At 46.0% G+C, this 23,514-nt stretch overlaps 2 protein-coding genes across 2 annotated transcripts in view; one reads left to right on the top strand and one right to left on the bottom strand.

Moving 5' to 3' along the window:
- The window catches only part of zbtb24 (zinc finger and BTB domain containing 24), a 28,703-nt gene extending 14,718 nt beyond the window's left edge, over positions 1–13,985 (bottom strand). Inside the window, exons 1-6 of the mRNA XM_056296142.1 lie at positions 13,487–13,985; positions 12,967–13,432; positions 12,085–12,252; positions 9,204–9,287; positions 8,450–8,533; positions 8,268–8,349 (exon numbers count right to left, since the gene is read on the bottom strand). Coding sequence (XP_056152117.1) covers positions 8,268–8,349; positions 8,450–8,533; positions 9,204–9,287; positions 12,085–12,252; positions 12,967–13,432; positions 13,487–13,858 — 1,256 coding nt within the window. The 5' untranslated portion in view covers positions 13,859–13,985. The remainder of the gene's footprint in view (positions 1–8,267; positions 8,350–8,449; positions 8,534–9,203; positions 9,288–12,084; positions 12,253–12,966; positions 13,433–13,486) is intronic.
- On the top strand, positions 435–23,311 carry ddo (D-aspartate oxidase). Its single transcript, XM_056296143.1, has 5 exons — positions 435–594; positions 19,960–20,143; positions 20,358–20,466; positions 20,560–20,736; positions 22,504–23,311. The coding sequence occupies exons 1-5, from the start codon at positions 589–591 to the stop codon at positions 23,060–23,062; spliced, it is 1,035 nt and encodes a 344-aa protein (XP_056152118.1). The 5' UTR covers positions 435–588; the 3' UTR covers positions 23,063–23,311.
- The last annotated feature ends 203 nt before the right edge of the window (positions 23,312–23,514 follow it).

The following is a 23,514-nucleotide window of genomic DNA, read 5'->3' as shown; positions in this document are numbered from 1 at the left end:
AATAGTTTCTCATAACTGCTGTTTGTAGTGACCGCAATGAAATCTACAATGGTTTGGGAGCTCTAAGGAAAGGCAATGGTGTTACTTAGTCATTTCACAGCTATCAAAAACCATATATATATATATAAGTACTTTTTTCTTGAGAGACTTTGACAAAAATGTTGTCAAAGTTTAAATACTTTGACAATAGTTTTGTTTAGGTTTTCATTTGGAATGTAGTTCAGCCAGGGGGGCACAATATTGTAGAATTCTGCGGCTGTTGGAAGAATGAAGAAGGGTCAGATTGTTATGAAACATTAGATAGAACAAAAGCATGTAATTTGGATTCGTGAATGCCCACTGCCTACCCAGCCACTGACCTCACCGCACGTCACCGGCTGGTACAATGTTCTTATTGTGAAACGCTGTTTGCTTCATGCCAGAAATAATGGGCATGCTGCCCTTTTAAGATAGCTGGCAGAGTGTTGACTGTGTAACACTTTTTGTCTTGTTTATACTTACCGGATTGATTTATACTTGAGCTTTGTGGACACAGCTGCTGTTCTTTCTCCTCTGTTCATTTTTCTCTGCCTGAACCCTCGATATCATATGTCTGTAAGTAATCAGTGTTATTTGATTTGAGTGCTTACCTTTTTGTGACAATCACCTGTGATATCTATTTGTAGCAGTTTTTAGTTCATGGAAAAAAGTTAAACCATGGCGATGCTAATCGCGCTACCTTGTCTATAGGTGATTTCCAATGTTGAGTTAGCGTTCATGCTAATCGCTAGTTAACTGTAATCATGGCCGGATTAACCCAGCAGGGGGCCCCGGGGCACGCCTGTCCATTGCCCCCCCCTCCCCCGTCAGATAGGCTACAATAGAGACTTTGTAACTTGGGGCCCTGCATCAGTAGAGAGTAGCTTGGGGCCCTGCATCAGTAGAGAGTAGCTTGGGGCCCTGCATCAATAGACTTTGTAGCTTGGGGCCCTGCATCAATAGAGACTGTAGTTTGGGGCCCCGCATCAATAGAGACTTTGTAGCTTGGGACCCTGCATCAGTAGAGACTGTAGCTTGGGGCCCCCGCATCAAGAGACTAGCTTGGGCCCTGCATCGCGACCCAGGGTTGGAACAAATGTCCCTTGTAGGGTATGATTGGGGATCCCCACTATACGCGAACACAATACCCCTGACCTTTTGGGGCCCGTCGTGGTCCGGGGCCCCGGGGCACTCGCCCAGCGTGCTCGGTCCGTAATCCAGTCGTAATCCAGCCTTGACTGTTATAGCTAATTAATGATGACAGTTTCTGTTGGTGTGAGAGCAAGAGGCAAACACATTATAACACATTATCATCAGTATTATTATTATTATAACACATTGGGCGGCATGCTGGCCCAGTGGCTAGCGCTGTTGCCTGACAGCAAGAAGGTCCTGGGTTCGAACCCCAGGGTAGTCAAACCTTGGGGGTCATCCCAGGTCATCCTCTGTGTGGAGTTTGCATGTTCTCCCTGTGTCTGCGGTGGGTTTTTTCCCTGTGTCTGCGGTGGGTTTTCTCCGGGTGCTCCGGTTTCCCCCATCATCAAAAGAAACATGCATGTTAGGGTTAATACCTCTGTCTGTGCCCCTGACTGAGGCATGGCAAGATGAACTGGAGTTGGTCCCCGGGTGCTGCACTAGTGGCTGCCCACTGCTCCTAGCTACACAGCTAGGATGTGTTAAATGCAGAAAAAGTATTGCCCCACGGGGGATTAATAAAAGTAGCAACAAAAAAAAGGAAAAAGACTTGGGCTATACACATAAACCTGACTTGTGTATTTATAAAAAATACACTTACATGTGTGTTTTTTTTTTGGCAAGATGAACTGGAGTTTGTCCCCAGGTGCTGTGGCTTCCCACTGCTCCTAGCTACATGGCTAGGATGGGTTAAATCATGTCTATGTTCTAGTAAGGGCAGAAAAGTGAAAAGACAGACACCTAACGGGTTACCTACAGAAAAGTGGCTCTTCGTGGAAATACACAGCATTCTTCTGCTATTACAGCTGCAGTCAACAGGAAGGATAAACTTGAAACATGATCACAATGCTCCAACACCTCACATACCAGTCAGTTGTCACTCAGCCAGTGCCATTGCAACCAGAGCATGTGCAAAAGTGGGAGCAGCACATGTGCAAGCATCATTTGCAAAAAGAGAGGCAGACATGATTAAAACGCAAACATACATTGAAGAGGAACAGTAAAAGGCTGCAGCAGAGGCTGCTAGAAAGAAAGCAGAGCTTCAAGCCAGTCTGCACACACTGCAGCTCGAGAGCGCGGCTGCAGCTGCCATCGCTAGAGTTCTGGAAGCAGCTGCTGAGAACGAATTTGGGGATCTAGATAGTGCAAGCCCAAAGAGTGAATATGCTGAGCATAAGCACATATTTAATTCACTACCTGAATCTCACCAAGACTCAAAGCTACTAGAGCCCACATCCACACCATTGCACCAGCTAGCAATGGACAATGGTGAGGCAGCTAATAGCTACATGGGGAAAAGTAATGAGCAGTCAAGTGGTATCGGTGACCATGAATATCAGGAATTACTTGCTCAGCATGCATTCAGACAGAAGGTTGATGCCCCTCCGAATTATCTTCATACTCAAAGCCCATCCAGGAACACCCACCCCGAGCTAGAGTGTCAGCGCCATCCAAGTCTATACAAAGACAGCTACAGCCAACGAGACCAGTCACTCAATACAAGACCATTCAGTAGTGGTTACCAACCTCCTCAGCTGCATCCCAGTGTTGCACCCAGAGCTAATAAGTCCAGTTCATAAGTTACAACAGATTTAGCCAAGTATCTAATACATCATGAAATGGTAAGCTCTGGGCTATTAAAGTTTGATGACCAACCAGAAAATTATTGGGCCTGGAAAGCATCTTTCCACAGCCCTATGGAGGGCTTAAACCTGACACTTCAAGAGAAGGCCTTGATCTTCTGTGGAAATGGCTTGGGCCAAAATCATCTGAGTACGCAAACAGAATTCAAGCAGTCCACATACACAATGCATCAGCAGGTGTGAGCATGGTATGGCAAAGGTTGGAAAACTGCTATGGATCACTGGAAGAAAATGCACTCCTTAAGAAAGTCTATAATTTTCCAAAAAAATCACAAACAGAGAAAATCAAAGGGAAAGAGAGTTGGGGGACATTCTTTTGGGGCTTGAAGCTGCCAGAGCAGATGGATCTTTACCTGGTTTTGACTACCTGGATATGTCTCGTGGCATCACTCCAATTGTCCAAAAGCTGGCATACCACCTGCATGACAAGTGGGTCTCTCTGGCATCTCATTACAAAGAAAATCACCGAATATCTTACCCACCATTCCCTTTCTTTGCAGTTTGTTTGTGACCAAGCCAAGACACTCAATGATCCAAGCTTTGCCCTACTCACTGGTGGTTCAAGTATAAGTAAGATGGAGAAACCTTTTAAACACAACATGAAAATGCCTGTCAGAAGGACGAGGTCTCAATAGACTCTTGACGGCAGCCATGACAACCCCTCAGAAAAGGGGGTGGCCGACCCAGAGAAGCAATGCCCACTTCACAACAAACCACACCCCCTTAGGAAATGTCGTGATTTTAGGAGTAACTCCTTGGATGAGAGGAAAGCGTACCTTAAAGATAAGAATATTTATTATAAGTGCTGTGCATCAATCAGTCACCTAGCCAAAAATGTTCAGTACAGAGAGTGCAACAGTGAGAGCCACCCTACTGCACGACATCCAGGGCTGGCGCCATGGATAACTGGGACCTCCTGTAACCACAAGAGATCAAGGCAGGGAGCAAAAAGATGGCGCCCCTCTAGCTGTCACATCGAAATGCACTGACATCTGTGGGACTGCATTCAGGTCAAGGTTATGCTCCAAAATCTGTCAGGTCAGAGTTTATCCAGCAGGCCAGAGAGAGAGAGCTGTTAAAACTTACACTGTCCTTGATGATCAGAGCAACAAGTCCCTGGCAAGAACAGAGCTTTTTGAGCTCTTTGGTATTAAGGAGGGCACTGCACTGTACACCTTGATGACATGCTCAGGATTCATTGAAACTATAGAGTGGCAAGCTAACAATTTCTTTATGGAGTCACTGGATGGCAAAACTCATATTCCACTCCCCACTCTGATCGAATGTGATATGCTCCCAGATGGCAAATCTGAAATCCGCACACCTGAGATTGCCAGACACTATAAACATCTCAAGCAGGTAGTGGACAAGATCCCAACTCTAGATCTGACTGCTTGGCCGAGACATACCACGAGTGCACAAAGATCAAGAACAATGCAATGGTTCCCGCGACAGCAACGTGCCTTATGCCCAGTGTCTCGACCTGGGCTGGGTGATTATAAGAGAAGTCTGTCTCAGAAGAGCCCACAAGCCAGACTGTGTCAATGTCTACCGGACTAACATGCTAAGTAATGGGCGTTCATCTCTTTTTGACCCTTGCACAAATAGCCTCCATGTCAAAGAGAAGTTTGACACTCCAGTGCTTCACCATTGTTTTCCAAGAACTACTGAGACGAAGGACCCGTTTGATGAAACAGATAGTCTTGGTAAGGGAGTTTTTCAGTGAACGCCACATGACGACAAGCCTGCCATGTCTGTGGAAGATAAAGCATTCCTCGAAATAATGGACAGGGAGGTCTTCATGGATTATTCAAACAGTTGGGTGGCACCACTACCCTTCAGAGAACCAAGGCGCAAATGCCCCAACAACGGAGCACAAGCAGTCAAGCATCTTATTATGTTACGTCACATGCTTGAAAAAAGGCCAGACATGAAGGAACACATTAAGTTCATGCTGAAGATCTTTGAGTCAGGTCACACTGAACCATCCCCGCCACTCAACGGAGAACAACAGTGTTGGTACTTAACAGCCTTTGGAGTTTATCATCCGAGTAAGCCTGGCCAGATATGAGCAGTGTTTGACTCTAGCGCCAAGTATGACGGCATCTCCCTTAATGACATCTTGTTGAGTGGCCCTGATCTAAACAACACAGTCCTGGGAGTCCTCACTCACAGGTAACAACAGGTAAGGAACCTGTGCTGTGGCAGCAGACATAGAGCAAATGTTCTACTGCTTCAAAGTCTGTGATGAACACCGCAATTTCTTACATTTCTTCTGGTTTTCTTCTGGTAATCACAGAGTACTACATGACCGTCCATGTGTTTGGCAATAGCTCCTCTCCAGCTGTTGCAACATATGGCTTGAAAAGAGCTGCCTTGCAAGTACGGGGAGAGCATGGCATGGAGACAAAGCAGTTCATCCTAAGGAACTTTTATGTTAACGATGGACTTACTTCATTCCCCACCAACGACAATGCCATTCACGTCCTGAAAAGACAAAAGAAATGTTAGCTGACTCAAACAGTTGACTGCACAAGATAGCCTCCAACCATAATGTAGCGATGGAAGTGTTTTCGCCTGAGGAATGCACTGAGGAGCTGAAAGACCAAGAGCTAGGCCCCTTACCCCTGCAGAGAAGCTTGGGGCTCAACTGGAACCTTCAAACTGACAGCTTTACCTTCCGTGTCTCTAGAGAGGAGAGGCCGTTCACTTATAGGGGTAGCCTCTCAACAGTCAGCAGCCTATTCAACCTGTTGGGTTTTGTGGCTCCAATAACGGTACAAGGCAAGGCTCTGGTCAGAGAGCTTTCCACTAGCCAATATGAATGGGATGCCCCATTAAGAGATGCATTGGACGTCTTGGAAAGATTCACTCATGGCACTTGAGCAGCTTCAGATTCCAAGGCCATACTTACCTGTTTCCTTGTTCTCCACACAGCAAAGGGAACTATGTATGTTTTCCACGTGTCCACCACGGCCTACCTCAGAGCAGTCGATGACAAGGGACATATTCATGTTGGATTCTGCATGGGGAAATCCAAATTAGCACCACATCACTCCCATACTGTGCCCTGTCTGGAGCTTTGTGCAGCTTTGCTGGCAGTTGAACTAGCCGACATGTTAGTGGATGAGCTAGATATCAAAATTCATGCAGTAAAGTTCTACAGTGACAGTAAAGTTGTGTTGGGTTATAGTTACAACACCAACTGGAGGTTCTATGTGTACGTCACTAACAGAGTCACACGCATCCAGAAGTCAACACATCCTGAAGAGTGGCACTTCATCAGCATGGAACACAATCCTGCATGGCACACAGCCTGCACCAGCTATACTTTTGGGAGATACGAACTGGTTTTCAGGACCCTCCTCTCTGAAAAAGGATGATGGAGCTACACCTGCTGAGAAAAAGTCCTTTGAGCTATTTGAACCAGACTTGGATGCAGATGTGCATCCGCCAATTACAACTTTTGCTACAAAAGCTTCAGAACCCTTGCTTGGTTCACACAGATTCGAGCGTTTTTCCAGCTGGAAGCTACTTACCCATGGATTAGCCAAACTCATTTAGAAAGTCATATCCTGTTCTAGAGCTCTGGAGGGAGATGTGCCAAAAGCAGATGAGCTTATGCAGAACATAACAGTACATAACAGTACATAAGTACATAAGAGAACAGTAAGCGTCCAGTGTACATGAGGCCTTCAAAGAAGAACTCAAGAGCCTGTCAAAAGGAAAGATTGTCTCAAAACACAGCCCTCTCAGAAAGCTGGATCCCAAAAGGCTTGGGGGGGTCATCAATGTGATTTTTGAAAATTTGAGATGAGCCCTGTTTCTCTTAGTTCCCAGTGGTTTGTGCCTTGCAACTCTTCCACGAATTCCATTTTTGCCCGGTCTCTTTCTTATTGTCGAAACATGAATGATGACCTTCGCTGAGGCTAGAGAGGCCTGCAGTTTCTTAGATGTTGTCCTGGGGTTTTTTGTGACTTCCTGGATGAGTCGTCGCTGCAACCTTGGAGGAATTTTGGTCAGCTGGCTACTCCTGGTAAGATTCACCACTGTTCCCAGTTTTCTCCATTTGGAGACGATGGCTCTCACTGAGGTTAGCACGGTCACCTCACAGCAAGAGGATCCTGGGTTCAAACCTTGGGGTTGTCCAACCTTGGGGTCATCCCGCGTCATCTCCTTTGTGACGTTTGTATGTTCTCCCCGTGTCTGTGTGGGTTTCCTCTGGGTGCTCGTGTTTCCTCCCACAGTCCAAAGACATATTGGTCAGGTGAATTGGCCGTACTAATTGTCCCTAGGTGTGAATGTGTCGGCCCTGTGATGGACTGGCAGCCTGTCCAGGGTGTCTCCTCGCCTGCTGCCCAATGACTGCTGGGATAGGCTCCAGCATCCCGTGACTCCAATTGGGATAAGCGGCTTGGATAATGGATGGATGGCTCTCACTGTGGTTGGCTGGATTCCCCGAGCCTTAGAAATGGCTTTGTAACCCTTTCCAGACTGATTCATCTCAATGACTTTTTTCTCATCTCCTCTGGAATTTCTTTTGATGGTGGTATAGTGTGCTGCTTGTTGAGACCTTGTAGCATACTTCACATTGATGGTATGGTTCTGTATGTCATGTTTAGATTCAACAGGGCTGGCAGCCATCAAGCCTGGGTGTTGTCTGCTCTGATTGAATCTAATGGTCAATTAAATTTGGTGAATTAGTTGATTGAGTAACGAAGGGTGCAAATGCTCTTTCACACAGGGTCAGATGGCATTGGATAAATTCTTCCCTTTTTAAATTATTATTTAAAAACAGAATTTTGTGTTTACTCGGGTTCTCTTCATCTTACACCCCCTCTTTTCTCCCCAATTGTAGCTAACCAATTATCCCACTGTTCCGAGCCTTCCCGGTCTCTGCTCCACCCCCTCTGCTGATCCGGGGAGGGCTGCAGACTACCACATGCCTCCTCCCATACATGTGGAGTTGCCAGCCACTTTTTTCACCTGACAGTGAGGAGTTTCACCAGAGGGATGTAGCGCGTGGGAGGATCATACTATTCCGACCAGTTCCCCCTCCCAAACAGGCGCCCTGACCGACCAGAGGCACTAGTGCAGCATGCCCACATCCGGCTTCCCACCGGCAGACACAGCCAATTGTATCTGTAGGGATGCCCGACCAAAATCTTATATTACATTTTGTATGAGGATCTGAAACAACTGTTAAAATATGCAAAAACAGGAAATCAGGAAGAGAGGAAATACTTTTTCATGGCACTGTGTGTATACGTATACAAGTGTTGTGTAAAATTCCTTATGATTAATTGCCCAGGACTGTTCAGAAGTTGCTCAGAAGAACAAATTCCTTGACACATGGGCCCTAATGAATTAATAAGTTTATTTTTTTAATCCCAATTTCAAAATGATCAATACCTGTGAATTCTGATGTGAGTCTGGAGCGTAGTCTTGGCAGTAAAACACTTCCCACAAATCTCACAGGTAAAAGGCTTCTCACCTGTAACAATATCATCATCAGCATCAGCATCATCATACTCCTCGTCAGTTTTCTCACATTGCAAGCCGGCATACATTTAATGGTTGAGTTTTTTTTTTACCTGTGTGTATTCTGAGGTGTTTTTTCAGCTGAGCCGTGTCCAGAAACTTGTGGTGACACAGGGCACATTCTGGTAAAGATTTACCTTAAAAAAAATAAATTAAAAAAATTACACATGTAAGTGGAGTCAAGTCAGGTTTATTTGTATAGCCCAAGTCTTTTTTTACTACTTTTATTAATCCCCATGGAGCAATTCTTTTTCTGCATTTAACCCATGATGGCTGTGTAGCTAGGAGCAGTGGGCAGCTGCTAGTGCAGTGCCCGGGGACCAACTCCAGTTCATCTTGCCATGCCTCAGTCAGGGGCACAGACAGGAGAATTAACCCTAACATGCATTTTTTTTTTGATGGTGGGGGACACCAGAGCACCTGGAGAAATACTACCACAGACACGGGGAGAACATGCAAACTCCACACAGAGGACGACCTGGGATGACCCCAAAGGTTGGACAACCCCCGGAGTTCAAACCCAGGAGCTTCTTGCTGTGAGGCGACAGTGCTAATCACTGGGCCACTGTGCCCAGTGGTTAGCACTGAAGCCTTTTCACTTTTATTATGTATATTTTAGTGTGGGTGTGACTCTATTTGGAGCTGCTGCATGGGTTAATGTGTACTGTATATCTGGCAGGAATGACCAGAAAACATACAGAAAGATGATTTCTCCTCAAGTTCGTTCCTTTATTGCAGGTTGAATACCGAGGCTGTGCAGCAGGGGGCGTATAACGATAAGTTATGGTATGGCAGTATGACTCTTACCAGTGTGAACTCTGTAGTGACTCTTCAGTTGTCTCTTCTGACTGAACGTCTTCCCACATTTATCACAGCTGAAGGATTTCTCGTCTGAGGATCAGGATTTAAAAAACAAAACAAAAGCAATTTAGAGAATAACTTAAAACAGAAAGATGGAGAAAAATAACATTTGATACATGACAGAATCCATTTACCGGCTGGCTGAGATGTTTGTTTCACAAAACACTAAAAACAAATGTTTGCCACTACCAGAATAGCCCAAATTATATGCTTTTTTTTGAGTTTGATAACAAATTTTGGTCAAGAAAAGTCAAAATAATCAATATGTCCAGCAATTTTATTTGGCATTGTAATTTCTCATATTAATTCATCATACTTGGTCCTGATTATTTCTTTATCGGATTTCTAAAGATGCCACTATTATGAGATTTGTTAAGAGATGTTCTGATCAATAAGTTTTACGTGAAGTAAAGATTTTGAAAATAGCCATAATTTTTAAAGTAAATTGGGTTCTTCTTATAGAACTAGTATTTGTAGAACAGATACCAATACCTATATCTCAGTGAAAAGCCAAATGTATGATAATCTCTGCATACAGTATATTATAAATATTATCTAATACTAACAGTACATACAGTACTGATATATGTTACATCGGAGTCGCCATTGGACTGTGATGTTTGCGGATGACATTGTGATCTGTAGCGAGAGTAGGGTGCAGGCTGAGGAGAGCCTGGAGAGGTGGAGGTATGCACTGGAGAGAAGAGGAATGAAAGTCAGTAGGAGCAAGACAGAATACATATGCGTGAATGAGAAGGAGGACAGTGGAATGGTGGAGATGCAAGTAGAGGTGATGAAGATTTAAATACTTGGGGTCAACTGTCCAAAGTAACGGGGAGTGCAGAAGAGAGGTGAAGAAGAGAGTGCAGGCAGGGTGGAGTGGGTGGAGAAGAGTGTCAGGAGTGATTTGTGACAGAAGGGTACAAGCAAGAGTTAAAGGGAAGGTTTACAAGATGGTACTGAGACCAGCTATGTTATATGGTTTGGAGACAGTGGCACTGACGAAAAGACAGGAGGTGGAGCTGGAGGTGGCAGAGTTGAAGCTGCTAAGATTTTCATTGGGAGTGATGAAGAAGGACAGGATTAGGGACGAGTATATTAGAGGGACAGCTCAGGTTGGACGGTTTGGAGACAAAGCAAGAGAGGCAGGATTGAGATGGCTTGGACATGTGTGGAGGAGAGATGCTGAGTATACTGGGAGAAGGATGCTGAATATGGAGCTGCCAGGGAAGAGGAAAAGAGGAAGGCCAAAGAGGAGGTTTATGGATGTGCAGGCGGCTGGTGTGACAGAGGAAGATGCAGAGGACAGGAAGAGATGGAAACGGATGATCTGCTGTGGCGCCCCCTAACGGGAGCAGCCGAAAGTGGTAGTAGACTACCAGTACACACAGTGCATGATAAAATCTGTCCCATTATATCAATACACACAACATATGATAAATAATGTCTGGTATCTGTGTATAGCGAATACACCCTCGGAACCCAGCTCCGGGGACAACGGCCAATATTTCGGGGCTTCCGGTGTAACTGCCGGCTGCTCGCTTCTGTTTCCCAGGAAGACTTCCTCTTCCGTGTGCACGTCATTGTTTACAGTCGGATTAGCAACTTGAGACGCGGGAACGGAGTTGGACTTGAGAGACGACGCCTACGACCGGATCGTTTCACAAATAGTCGACACGAGTCGGAACGTTTCTCCACACAAATCACAAACATCGACACTTTTTGTAGGTGTTTCAGATCCGGACGACATTTAGGTCAATGTATTCCGCCTCTTTCGCTCCCCACACGGACTGTTACCAACATGCAGCCAAAGCGTGTTCCTGTAGAAATCACCGCCTACTCAAGCGTGATTGGTCAATACCACTCGGACTAAAACGAAAACCAGAACATTTCCGACTCCAAACTCGTGTCTACAGATTACACCACACTAGTCTGTTAATAGTATACGATGAACTGTAATGTCTGCATAGAGTGCACAATAAATGTTTTCTTTCAATATTAGTACATTACGTGTATATTAAAAACTAATCAGTGGCATCCAGGTAGCCTACCAACACAGGGATCTTCGGTTCGAATCCCCGTGTTGCCTCCGGCTTGGTCGGGCATCCCTACAGACACAATTGGCTGTGTCTGCGGGAGGGAAGCCGGATGTGGGTATGTGTCCTGGTCGCCGCACTAGCGCCTCCACTGATCGGTCGGGGCGCCTGTTCAGGGGGGGAAGGGGGAACTGGGGGGGAATAGTGTGATCCTCCCACGCGCTACGTCCCCCTGGTGAAACTCCTCACTGTCAGGTGAAAAGAAGCGGCTGGTGACTCCACATGTATCGGAGGAGGCATGTGGTAGTCTGCAGCCCTCCCCGGATCGGCAGAGGGGGGTGTCGCAGTGTCCGGGGCGGCTCAAAAGAGTGGGGTAATTGACCGAGTAAAATTGGGGAGAAAAAGGGTTGGGGGGCAACCTAATCAGTGCATACAGTATATAATAAACACTGTAATATTAAGTTTATACAGTATATGTTAAACATAAACAGTCTACTGATATCAGAGATATCAGTAGACTGTGTTTATGGCTGTATGATAAATTATGTATGATAAATTTTGCCCGACAATATGAAAGAATAGAGCATATGATAGACGCTGATGTCAGTGCACACAGAATAATAAAAACTATATCAGTGCATACAGTAGATAAATGTCGTCTTATCAGAGCATACAGTATATAAGGAGCACTGATAACATGAAAGCACACAGTATATGATAACCCCTGTGATAATGTCAGTGTGTGGTTGGTGTAGCACTATAAGCTCAGTGTGTCTGTCGTTGGACGCTACCTTCATGGAGGTTCATGTGCTCCTGCAGGGAGTGTTTGGTGGAGAGGGCTTTGGAGCAGATGGTGCAGACGAAGGGCTTTTCTCCGGTGTGCATCCGCTGGTGGATCAGCAGGTTGTGTTTCTGGGTGAAACTCTTCCCGCAAACCAGACACCTAAAAGGCTTCTCTCCTAATGTGATGGGGGGGGGGGGGTTAAATGTTTGGGGAAACAGAATTTAACGTTGAGTGTCTTGGTTTTATCGTGGGCCTGATTCAGTTAAACAGGCCAAAGTTTACCACCTGCCACCCTTTATTCCTTTAAAAGCATCCTTAAACTCACTTGGGCTGCGTTTCCATGAAGCTATTATGCAAACTTGAAAGTTAAATCTCCAAAATATCCTTAAAGTTTTTACGCTTGCTTGAGTTTGAAAACATGAAAAGTCAACGAAGAGATTATGTGCCAAAGAACGATGTATGCAGGTCTCTCAAAATTTCTCTAATGGCAAATAATTCGTATAAATTCTGATCAGTATTTTTGTTCTGGAATTTTCTCCACGTTGTCGTGCGTACGGGGAGATTGTTTAAACGATTCAAACCAGCGGACAGAAAGGCAGCTGATCTGAATCGTTAACTTTTCAAAAGTTTGTTTTAAATTAACTTGACGTGAAACTGACATTTGGACATAACTGTTACACTCATTCGTGTATGGGAACGCAAAACTAGCCAATACGCAGCATCAGAGGGAGCAATTAGAAGTTAGGTGCCTTGCTCAAGAGCATCTCAGGAGTAGCTGTTAAGGGAGGGGAGGTCAGCTATCATTCATTTTTCCAGGTTGTCAGGGATTCAAACCAAAAGCCATCTTGGCTGATCTCTGGGCTCTTCGCCTCTTACCGGGCCTGTTTACCTGTATGAGTCCTGCGGTGGATCTTCAGGAAGAGGTGGTTTTTGAACACCTTCCCGCAGTCCTCACACCGAGCCTCTGTGTTTGGGTATTTCCTGTTCCTGCCTTTCTTCACAGGCTCCTGGCCAACCGCCGCGTCACCACCCACGTTGAACCCTTTATACTTGGACGGCGGCCGTATTTTGCGTTTGCTCTGCCGGCTCCGGTCTGCCTTCGGTTCATAGTCCACATCGTTGGCATCTCTGGGTTGACACTCCACAGTGTATTTGTCTTTCTCCCCACTGTCCGCTGTGGCGATATCCACCACCTTCCTCTCTTCTGAGGTGTGACAGGAACCACGCTTCTTGTCATCTGGTTCTTCTTTTGAAGTGTCTGGCACCACGCCCGGCACATCCCCGGTCTTCCTTGGCCGTCCTCGTTTGCGTTTCAGCAGAACTGGCACCTCTGGCCTGCTGATGTTTGTTTTTGCCTGGTGACCTTTAACCTCTCCAGTGGCGGCAGTCACGCCGATGTCGGAGAGGACCTTCACAAGGTCACCGACCTCCAGAAGATGGGCTGTGACCAGGAGCTGTTCGCTGGTGCTCTCCTCCACACACACCCGGCCACTGTAGATAAACTCCAGCACCGCAGCGAAGGCGTTGGCCACCATCCCGTCCAGCCTGTAAGTCGACTGGCTAATCTGATCTTGCACCGAGAACATTGAAGAAAAGTAGTCACTGCTGGCTGCCAAGAGCACTTTGTGTGCCTTAAAGTGCACATCCTCCACGATCAGTGTGATGTCACACAGCAGTTCCTTTCTCCTGAGCTTATCCAGCTTGCTCAGGATGCTGTCTTTGTGCGTTTCTGAGTGATGTGTCATGAGGAGAGAAGATGTGGCCGCTGCTGGCTGAGTCATTTCCCCCCACAATGTCACTTCAGTTTAAGGACACCTGTAAAGTGATGGGATGCATGAAAGTAAACAAACAAACTGTTTCTGCAAGCGTGGATTTGAGTCAGCGGTACCAAGTCATGTGTCATGGAGGTTTGTGGGTTTGCAGGTTTTTTGTCCTCCACCGTCTGGTTGGAGGTGTGTTAAGTCGAAGAAATCAGACAGTGTACTGTCTTTATGCATGCTCAATAATCCAAGTAAGGAAATCACAGAAAGTTAATCAGTTCATCTGGACACAACGTTTATTGAGAGAAACATTTCGCCACTCATCAGAGTTGAGGCTGGGACTTAGACGAGTGATGAAACGTTCAGATGAGTGATGAAACGTTCAGATGAGTGATGAAACGTTCAGATGAGTGTGAAACGTTCAGATGAGTGATGAAACGTTCAGATGAGTGATGAAACGTTTAGATGAGTGATGAAACGTTCAGATGAGTGATGAAATGTTTAACGTTCGGATGAGTGATGAAACGTTCAGATGAGAGATGAAACGTTCAGATGAGTGTGAAACGTTTAGATGAGAGATGAAACGTTTAGATGAGTGATGAAACGTTCAGATGAGAGATGAAACGTTCAGATGAGAGATGAAACGTTCAGATGAGTGATGAAACGTTTAGATGAGTGTGAAACGTTAAGATGAGAGATGAAACGTTTAGATGAGTGATGAAACGTTCAGATGAGTGATGAAACGTTTAGATGAGAGATGAAACGTTCAGATGAGTGATGAAACGTTCAGATGAGTGATGAAACGTGTAGATGAGTGATGAAACGTTTAGATGAGAGATGAAACGTTCAGATGAGAGATGAAATGTTTAGATGAGTGATGAAACGTTCAGATGAGAGATGAAACGTTCAGATGAGTGATGAAACGTTTAGATGAGTGATGAAACGTTCAGATGAGAGATGAAACGTTCAGATGAGAGATGAAACGTTCAGATGAGTGATGAAACGTTCAGATGAGAGATGAAACGTTCAGATGATAGATGAAACGTTTAGATGAGAGGTGAAACGTTCAGATGAGAGATGAAACGTTCAGATGAGCGATGAAACGTTTAGATGAGAGATGAAACGTTCAGATGAGTGATGAAACGTTTAACGTTCGGATGAGTGATGAAACGTTCAGATGAGTGATGAAACGTTCAGATGAGTGATGAAACGTTTAGATGAGATATGAAACGTTCAGAGGAGTGATGAAACGTTCAGATGAGAGATGAAACGTTTAGATGAGTGATGAAACGTTCAGAGGAGTGATGAAACGTTCAGATGAGAGATGAAACGTTCAGATGAGTGATGAAACGTTTAACGTTCGGATGAGTGATGAAACGTTCAGATGAGTGATGAAACGTTTAGATGAGATATGAAACGTTCAGAGGAGTGATGAAACGTTCAGATGAGAGATGAAACGTTTAGATGAGAGATGAAACGTTCAGATGAGTGATGAAACGTTCAGATGAGTGATGAAACGTTCAGATGAGTGATGAAACGTTTAGATGAGTGATGAAACGTTCAGATGAGTGATTAAACGTTTAGAGGAGAGATGAAACGTTCAGAGGAGTGATGAAACGTTCAGAGGAGTGATGAAACGTTTAGATGAGTGATGAAACGTTCAGATGAGTGATGAAACGTTTAGATGAGATATGAAACGTTTAGATGAGAGATGAAACGTTCAGATGAGAGATGAAACGTTCAGATGAGAGATGAAACGTTCAGATGAGTGATGAAACGTTCAGATGAGTGATGAAACGTTTAGATGAGTGATGAAACGTTCAGATGAGTGATGAAACGTTCAGATGAGAGATGAAACGTTTAGATGAGTGATGAAACGTTCAGATGAGTGATTAAACGTTTAGAGGAGAGATGAAACGTTCAGAGGAGTGATGAAACGTTCAGAGGAGTGATGAAACGTTTAGATGAGTGATGAAACGTTCAGATGAGTGATTAAACGTTTAGATGAGTGATGAAACGTTCAGATGAGAGATGAAACGTTTAGATGAGAGATGAAACGTTCAGATGAGAGATGAAACGTTCAGATGAGTGATGAAACGTTCAGATGAGAGATGAAACGTTTCTCTCAATACACGTTGTGTCCAGATGAACTGATTCACCTTCCCGTTTCGGGTTGGAACGATCATCTGCATATACAGAGAAATGGAGTGGCTGATAAATACATCGTCCGTGGTTCTCGGTCGGGTACTCGGGTACCAGCAGTGCCTGCTGGTTTTCTGTTCTGTCAGGTTGTTCTTTACGTTCACCTGTTGTCTGAAAAGTGCCGATTGGAGGCTGGAATAACTACTGGGCATGAACCCCAGGAGCACCGCGGAGCCCCCTTTGCAAGAGGCGGTTCGACGGTAACCTCAAAAGGTGACGCACATGTGTGCGGTGACGCGCGTGCAAACACACTTGACACTAAAAGCCGCGAGACGCAGCACGAAGGCTGCATTGTCCCAAACAGCGCGCGCCATCCCTGCAGAACGCGCAAGGCCGCGTCCAAGTCAAACACAGTTCACCCAACTTTAAGTCTGAACCAAGTTAGCGAAACGAAAGCCACACTGCACGCGGGGACGACCGACCGATATAATCGACGATTAAAACCCCCGGCGGGACCGCGGATACTCAGCTTTTAGGACCTTACCTTCTTTTTTATGCAGGACGGAAGAGCAGCGAGTTATCGCGAGAGTTTGCTGTTACGACGAGCGCTGCGCATGCGCCGATTTACAAGCGAAGAGGCTGATGCTAAATCACATGCCGTGCGCACTGGAAGTAGTCGGTACCAATGCAATATAGATCAGCTGTTACATACCTCTGTTATGTCCGCAATAACCTCGCTTTCACAAAATTACTTTTTGTTTTTGTCGTTTTATTCCTGGAAATGTGTTTAATAGTATAAATGGCAGCATGAACGCTTCGTGCAGAATGTAGAAGCGCTCATTTCGTGTGTTGTTCCACGATCGGGGAACAAGTCATGAAGTAACGCTTCCTGCAGGTTATGACGAAGTTCATTTCCCGTCGGACCGGCGCAGCCCAGACGACAACGGTGGTTAATAAACAGGGAAGCCAAACGCTTGGTTTGACGTGCTGAACGAAAGGCAACGCATTCAGTGATCAATAACCTGCATGAGCTCAAGTTACGCGCGCTAGAGCATCGTCTACTGACCACTCACGCTTTGGTCCGCAGGGACGTGTTTAATATGAAATCATCGAAATCAGTTTTGTTGTTTTCAGCATTAAAACTGCATGAAAAATCACTGCAAATCAGTTACACACTCACGCTGTGTGTGTGCGTGCGTGCGTGTGTGTGCGCGTGCTGTACGCGTTTCAAACAGCTGAAACTTTTTGTTCGTCACCCCAGAAAAATATGACCCATGTTTACCAGTTTTATTCCATTTTGCAAGTTTTCTTTGTTACGAAAGTGCTCTACAGATGTGATGTTTGCTCTGAGAAGGCTGATCAGAGTCTTTATTCATCCCCGAGGGGACACTGGGTCCTATAACAGACACCCACGCTCCAGTAAAGAAAAACCCAAAACTACCAAGATAAACAAACAGAAACAAGAAAAACAGAAACACACAGAAACATAAGATAAGAAATAGAAATAAGAACAAAATATATAAACGTGTGTGCACCGTGTGTGCACCACACTCAGTAGGAGCAAGACAGAATACACATACATGAACAAGAGGGAGGGTGGAGGAATGATGAGGATGCAAGGAGTAGAGGTGATGAAGGTGGATGAGTTTAAATACTTGGGGTCAGCTGTTCAAAGTAACGGGGAGTGCAGAAGAGAGGTGAAGAAGAGAGTGCAGGCAGGGTGGAGTGGGTGGAGAAGAGTGTCAGGAGTGATCTGTGACAGAAGGGTACCAGCAAGAGTTAAAGGGAAGGTTTACAAGATGGTAGTGAGACCAGCTACGTTATACGGTTTGGAGACAGTGGCACTGACGAAAAGACAGGAGGTGGAGCTGGAGGTGGCAGAGATGAAGATGCTGAGATTTTCATTGGGAGTGATGAAGAAGGACAGGATTAGGAACGAGTATATTAGAGGGACCGCTCAGGTTGGACGGTCTGGAGACAAAGCAAGAGAGACAAGATTGAGATGGTTTGGACATGTGTGGAGGAGAGATGCTGGGTATATTGGGAGAAGGATGCTGAATATGGAGCTGCCAGGGAAGAGGAAAAGAGGAGGGCCAAAGAGGAGGTTTATGGATGTGGTGAGGGAGGACATGCAGGTGGCTGGTGTGACAGAGGAAGATGCAGAGGAGATGATCTGCTGTGGCGACCCCGAATGGGAGCAGCCGAAAGTAGTAGTAGTAGCAGCAGCAGTAGTAGATTCCATTTTGAAAGTAACACAAAAAATCACTGATGAAGTAAGAAGTAAGGCACACTTACACAAAATGTACTCAACATGACATGTACTCTTGACTGATTTACTGGGTCACAAATGTAATACTACTATTATTACTTCATATAGTACTGCTATAAAATTGATACTATGTAGCAAATCTGCTACTATTACTACTTTATATATTACTTTATAAATTTATATATAGTACTACTACAATATGAATATTATATGTATCTATGATACAATTTGAAAACAGTTGAATTAACCTGCCAATTTCTGACGCTCTTGTAAATCACTTTGGAGGAAAGTGTCTGCTAAACAAATAAATATATAAAGCTGCATTAGAGCAATCAAATAGATGATGGAAAAATGTAATTTTATATCAGTCTCTTTAAGTGTGTACAGGATCTCATTTGTTATCGTTGATTCATAAAAACAAACGAACAGTGTTGGTATGCAGGGCTGACCCAGCCCCCCAGTGTCCCAGTAGCACCGTGACTGCATGTGGCTATGGGGCCCTAAGGCCTTCGCTTATGCCTCGGTCAGACCCTGTTGTTATGTGACCTTATGTAATTCACTTAAAGGCAGCAGAGTTTAACGAACCAGATCTTTGCACTGATCGCTGAAGTGCAGTAATCGCCAATTACCACAGGGAGACATGTTAGACAAACAAAACAAGCCATCCGGTCCTTGTATAACCAAAATGAGAGCTGTGTCCGCATTCTCCGCACAAAGTCACACATGTTTTCGGTGGGTGTAGGACTCCACCGATGTTGTCCCTTGTCTCCAATTCTGTTTGTGACATTCATGGACAGGATCTCAAGGTGCAGCCGAAGTGAGGAGTGTGTCTGTTTTAGGAACCTCAGATTTGGAACTCTGCTCTTTGCAGATGATGTGGTTTTGTGGCTTCATCACAACGTGACCTCCGGCGCGCACTGGGATGGTTTGCAGAGGAGTGTGAAATGGCCGCTATGAGAGTCAGCACCTCCAAGTCTGAGGCCATGGTTCTCTACCGGAAAATGGTGGCTTGCTCCCTCCGGGTTGGGGAGGAGTTGTTGCCTCAAGTGAAGGAGTTCAAGTATCTCGGGGTCTTGTTCAGGAGTGAGGGTAGGATGGAGCGGGAGACTGACAGGCGGATTGGTGCAGCATCAGCAGTAATGCGGATGTTGTACCGGACCATTCTGGTGAAGAAGGAGCTGAGCCGGAAGGCAAAGCTCTCAATTTACCAGTCAGTCTTCGTTCCAGCCCTCACCTATGCTCATAGGCTTTGGGTAGTGACGGAAAGGGTGAGATCACGGATACAAGTGACGGAAATGAGTTTCCTCCGTAGGGTGTCTGGGCTCAGCCTTAGAGATAGGGTGAGGAGCTCGGACATCCAGAGGGAGCTCGGAGTAGAGCTGCTGCTCCTTCGCATCGAAAGGAGCCAGTTGAGGTGGTTCGGGCATCTGATTAGGATGCCTCCTGGGCGCCTTCCTTTGGAGGTTCACCGGGCACGTCCAACAGGGAGGAGACCCCGGGGTAGACCCAGAAGGACTACATGTCTAGTCTGGCCTGGGAACGCCTTGGGATCCCCCAGGAGGAGCTGGAGGGTGTTGCTGGGGAGAGGGATGTCTGGAATGCCCTACTTACCTTGCTGCCACAGCAACCCGACCCCGGAGAAGCGGCATGTTGAACAGGGGTTCATATGACGGTTGAAAACAACACAATGTTACTGGTGTTTCCCGCTTAGGTCTCGTCCACCATGCAAACGGTGAAGGTCGTCGTCATCGGGGCCGGCGTGGTCGGCTTCTCCACTGCCGTGTGCATCGCCGAGGCTCTTCCTTCCTGCTCGGTCACTTTAATGGCGGACAAGTTCAGCCCGGACACCACCAGCGACGGAGCCGCTGGGATCCTGTTTGCTGCACAGTTCCCAGGTTTGCAGAATGATAACTTGATCCGCATGGCATGAGAGTTCACACAATGTCTCACGACCGTGTGAAATTAGGACGTCATTATACGAGAAAAGATAGACAACCACACAGTCAGGATTATACCAGCGTAGACATCATTTCCAGTGTCGACAACATTCGTCATGAAGATGAACTGCAAAGATGTGATGCCATACTGATGTGTTCATTTCCCATTCAGATGTCCCTCTGGAGCGACAGAGGCGCTGGTTCAGGGACTCCTTCGATCACCTGTTGGCCGTTGCAGAATCCAAACACTCACCTGAGGCCGGGGTCCTACTGACCTCTGGGTGATCGCTGATATACAATATGTTGATAAAATCAAAGTTACTCTATCGTCTCCTCTCAAAGCAATTACGATGAGGTTTTTTTTTTTTCTCCAGGTGGCAAATTTTCAAGGAAGTTCCCCATGAGAAGAGACCGTTTTGGTCCGAGTTCGTGCTCGGCTTTCGGCTCATGACGGATCGTGAGCTAAAACGATTTCCAGATCACAAGTTTGGCCACGCTTTCACCACCATCAAGTGTGAATGCTCCTCCTATCTGCCGTGGCTGGAGAAAAGGTTAGCTCAAAAAATATTTCCTTAACCATCCAAGCATCATCTCAAACTCTGTGTGTTTCTATTCATGGGCGTTAGTCGAGGTGGTTCTCAATCAGGTCCTCAGGTACCACCAGTACTCCTGGGCTGTGTCCGACACTCTGCTGCATCAGCTATTACATCCTAGTAGCCTGCATACGAATACTAATATCCTAATATTATCATCCTAATAGCTTGCATACGAATACTAATATCCTAATATCATCAGCCTAATAGCCTGTATACGAATACTAATATCCTAATATCATCAGCCTAATAGCCTGCATACGAATACTAATATCCTAATATCATCAGCCTAATAGCCTGCATACAAATACTAATATCCTAGTATCATCAGCCTAATAGCCTGCATACAAATACTAATATCCTAATATTATCATCCTAATAGCCTGCATACGAATACTAATATCCTAATATTATCATCCTAATAGCCTGCGTACGAATACTAATATCCTAATATCATCATCCTAATAGCCTGCGTACTATCTGTACCACATGCTCTTCATTCTGCTCCATCAAAATGTATTTAGTATGTGGCATAAATCTGTTATACTATGGTCAACCAGCAGAAGTGACAGCAAGTGGGTACAACTAACCAACCTATATCTCCATGGTAACCACACAGTCATCATTTTCTTTTTGGAACAGATCCCAGTTGATTCATATTAGATCCATCCATTATCCAAACCTCTTATCCTGCTCTCAGGGTCAGGGGGATGCTGGAGTCTATCCCAGCAGTGATTGGGTGGCAGGCGGGGAGACGCCCTGGACAGGCCGCCAGGCCATCACACAGGACCGCTACACACACACACACACACACACACACACACACACACACACACACACACACACACATTCATACCTACCTAGGGGCAATGTGGTACGGCCGATTCACCTGACCTGCATGTCTTTGGACTGTGGGAGGAAGCCGGAGCCCCCGGAGGAAACCCATGCAGACATGGGGAGAACATGCAAACTCCACACAGAGGACGACCCGGGACGACCCCCAAGGTTGGACTACCCTGGAGCTTGAACCCAGGACCTTCTTGCTGTGAGGCGACCGCGCTAACCACTGCACCACAGTGCCGCCCTGATTCATATTAGATTTTCAGCAAAAATAGAAAAACATCCTGGCATTTCTAGTGTGCTATAGAATTGGTGCCATACAGTACGTACCATGTCCATAGTATGGGTTCTCCAACACAACCCTGGTTTTCTATCCTAGCAGGTAGTTCAGTTCAGCCACCTGTTGTTCCAGGTGTTAAAGCTCCCTGGCTGGAGGCTGAATAACTGGAACAACAGGCGGACGTACTGAACTACCTGCTAGAAGAGAAATCAGCAGTACTGCCGTTATCTGAGGACCTGATTGAGAACCACTGCTTTAGTTTATGGAAATGTCAGGTCACTTGAATCTGTGATTCAAGAAAAACTGATTCCATTTCAAAATTCCTGTATCATCCATCCATCCATTGTCCAAGCCGTCTATCCGAATTCGGGTCGCAGGGATGCTGGAGCCTATCCCAGGAAATCCTGATCCTAATTCCTGTGTCGTAAGAAGAACATTTAAAAACTTCCTCATTAACGCAGGCTAATTCCCATCTCATGTATTGAATTAGTAGAATTTAAGGGAAGTGAAATCGGCTGTGGTGTCCAGTAATATTCCCATTTTTGAATCTTAGTTACACCATATTAAAAGCTACTCATGAAATATTTTCTGTCCTCTTTGTAAAGATTCAGAAAAGCCGGAGGCCTTGTGGAAAAAAAGAAACTAAACAGCCTTCGGGAATTGAGCAAAAGCTTTGACATTATCGCCAACTGTGCCGGCCTGGGCTCCAAAACGCTGGTGGGAGACCCGCAGGTCTACCCAGTCAGAGGCCAGGTCCTTAAGGTCCGAGCCCCCTGGCTCCAACACTTCATCCGGGTTGCAGATGGAAAGACCTACATCTACCCCGGGATGCACAGCGTCACCATCGGGGGCACGCGGCAGGCGGACGACTGGCGTCTGGAGGTGGATGGAGGAGACACGCAGAGCATCCTGGAGCGCTGCAGCCAGCTGGAGCCGTCGCTGAAGGAGGCCGAGGTGGTGGGCGAGTGGGTCGGTCTGAGGCCCAGCAGGAGGAACCCGCGGGTGGAAAAGGAGATGGTTCAGATGAACGGTCGCTCGGTGCCCGTGGTGCACAACTACGGCCACGGGGGCTGCGGGGTCACCCTGGCCTGGGGCACTGCCCTGGACGCCCTGGGGCTGGTCAGACAGTGTCTTCATCAGATGCCTCCAAAGGCAAAATTGTGACGTTTCTGACGCTAAGAGCACATTGGCGCTAAGGCCTTGTCTACGCTGACAACATTTTAGCTGCAATTTTTAATTTCTTCACGCATCGAGTCATCATCTCTCAGCTGCCTACTATGGCTCCGTGCACACTCACGACTGGAGTCACTCCGATTCGATCCAGGTTTTCAGGCTTTTAACTCTGTTTTCTGTTAAACCTGTGCACGTAAATGTGAGGTTGTATTTCTACACCCTCCCTCCAATAAATGTATTCAATAGACAATAGTGTATCGTTGTAGTTTATAAATGTGAGGTTTCTGCCTGGTACAAAGACTCTATGACTCTCATAGAAACAGAGGAAGGCCAACTGGGGAACAGTGCAGGGAACACATCGCTACCTGTAGAACGCCACAGCTATGGATCTGTGGACACTGGTCCCACACCAGATCTTCTTCTTCTTCTTCTTCTTCTTCTTC

Source organism: Lampris incognitus, chromosome 16 (genome assembly GCF_029633865.1).
Source record: "Lampris incognitus isolate fLamInc1 chromosome 16, fLamInc1.hap2, whole genome shotgun sequence".
NCBI classification, from domain to species: domain Eukaryota; kingdom Metazoa; phylum Chordata; class Actinopteri; order Lampriformes; family Lampridae; genus Lampris; species Lampris incognitus.
Note: the sequence above shows the minus strand (reverse complement) of the source record. Positions and strands in the feature narration are given on the sequence as shown.

What these genes read in the sequence shown, in the direction of transcription:
- ddo (XM_056296143.1), top strand. An exon ending in GTTTGCTGCACAGTTCCCAG is followed by an intron (nt 20,144 to 20,357) that starts GTTTGCAGAATG and finishes TTTCCCATTCAG; the next exon opens with ATGTCCCTCTGGAGCGACAG. An exon ending in GGGGTCCTACTGACCTCTGG is followed by an intron (nt 20,467 to 20,559) that starts GTGATCGCTGAT and finishes TTTTTTCTCCAG; the next exon opens with GTGGCAAATTTTCAAGGAAG.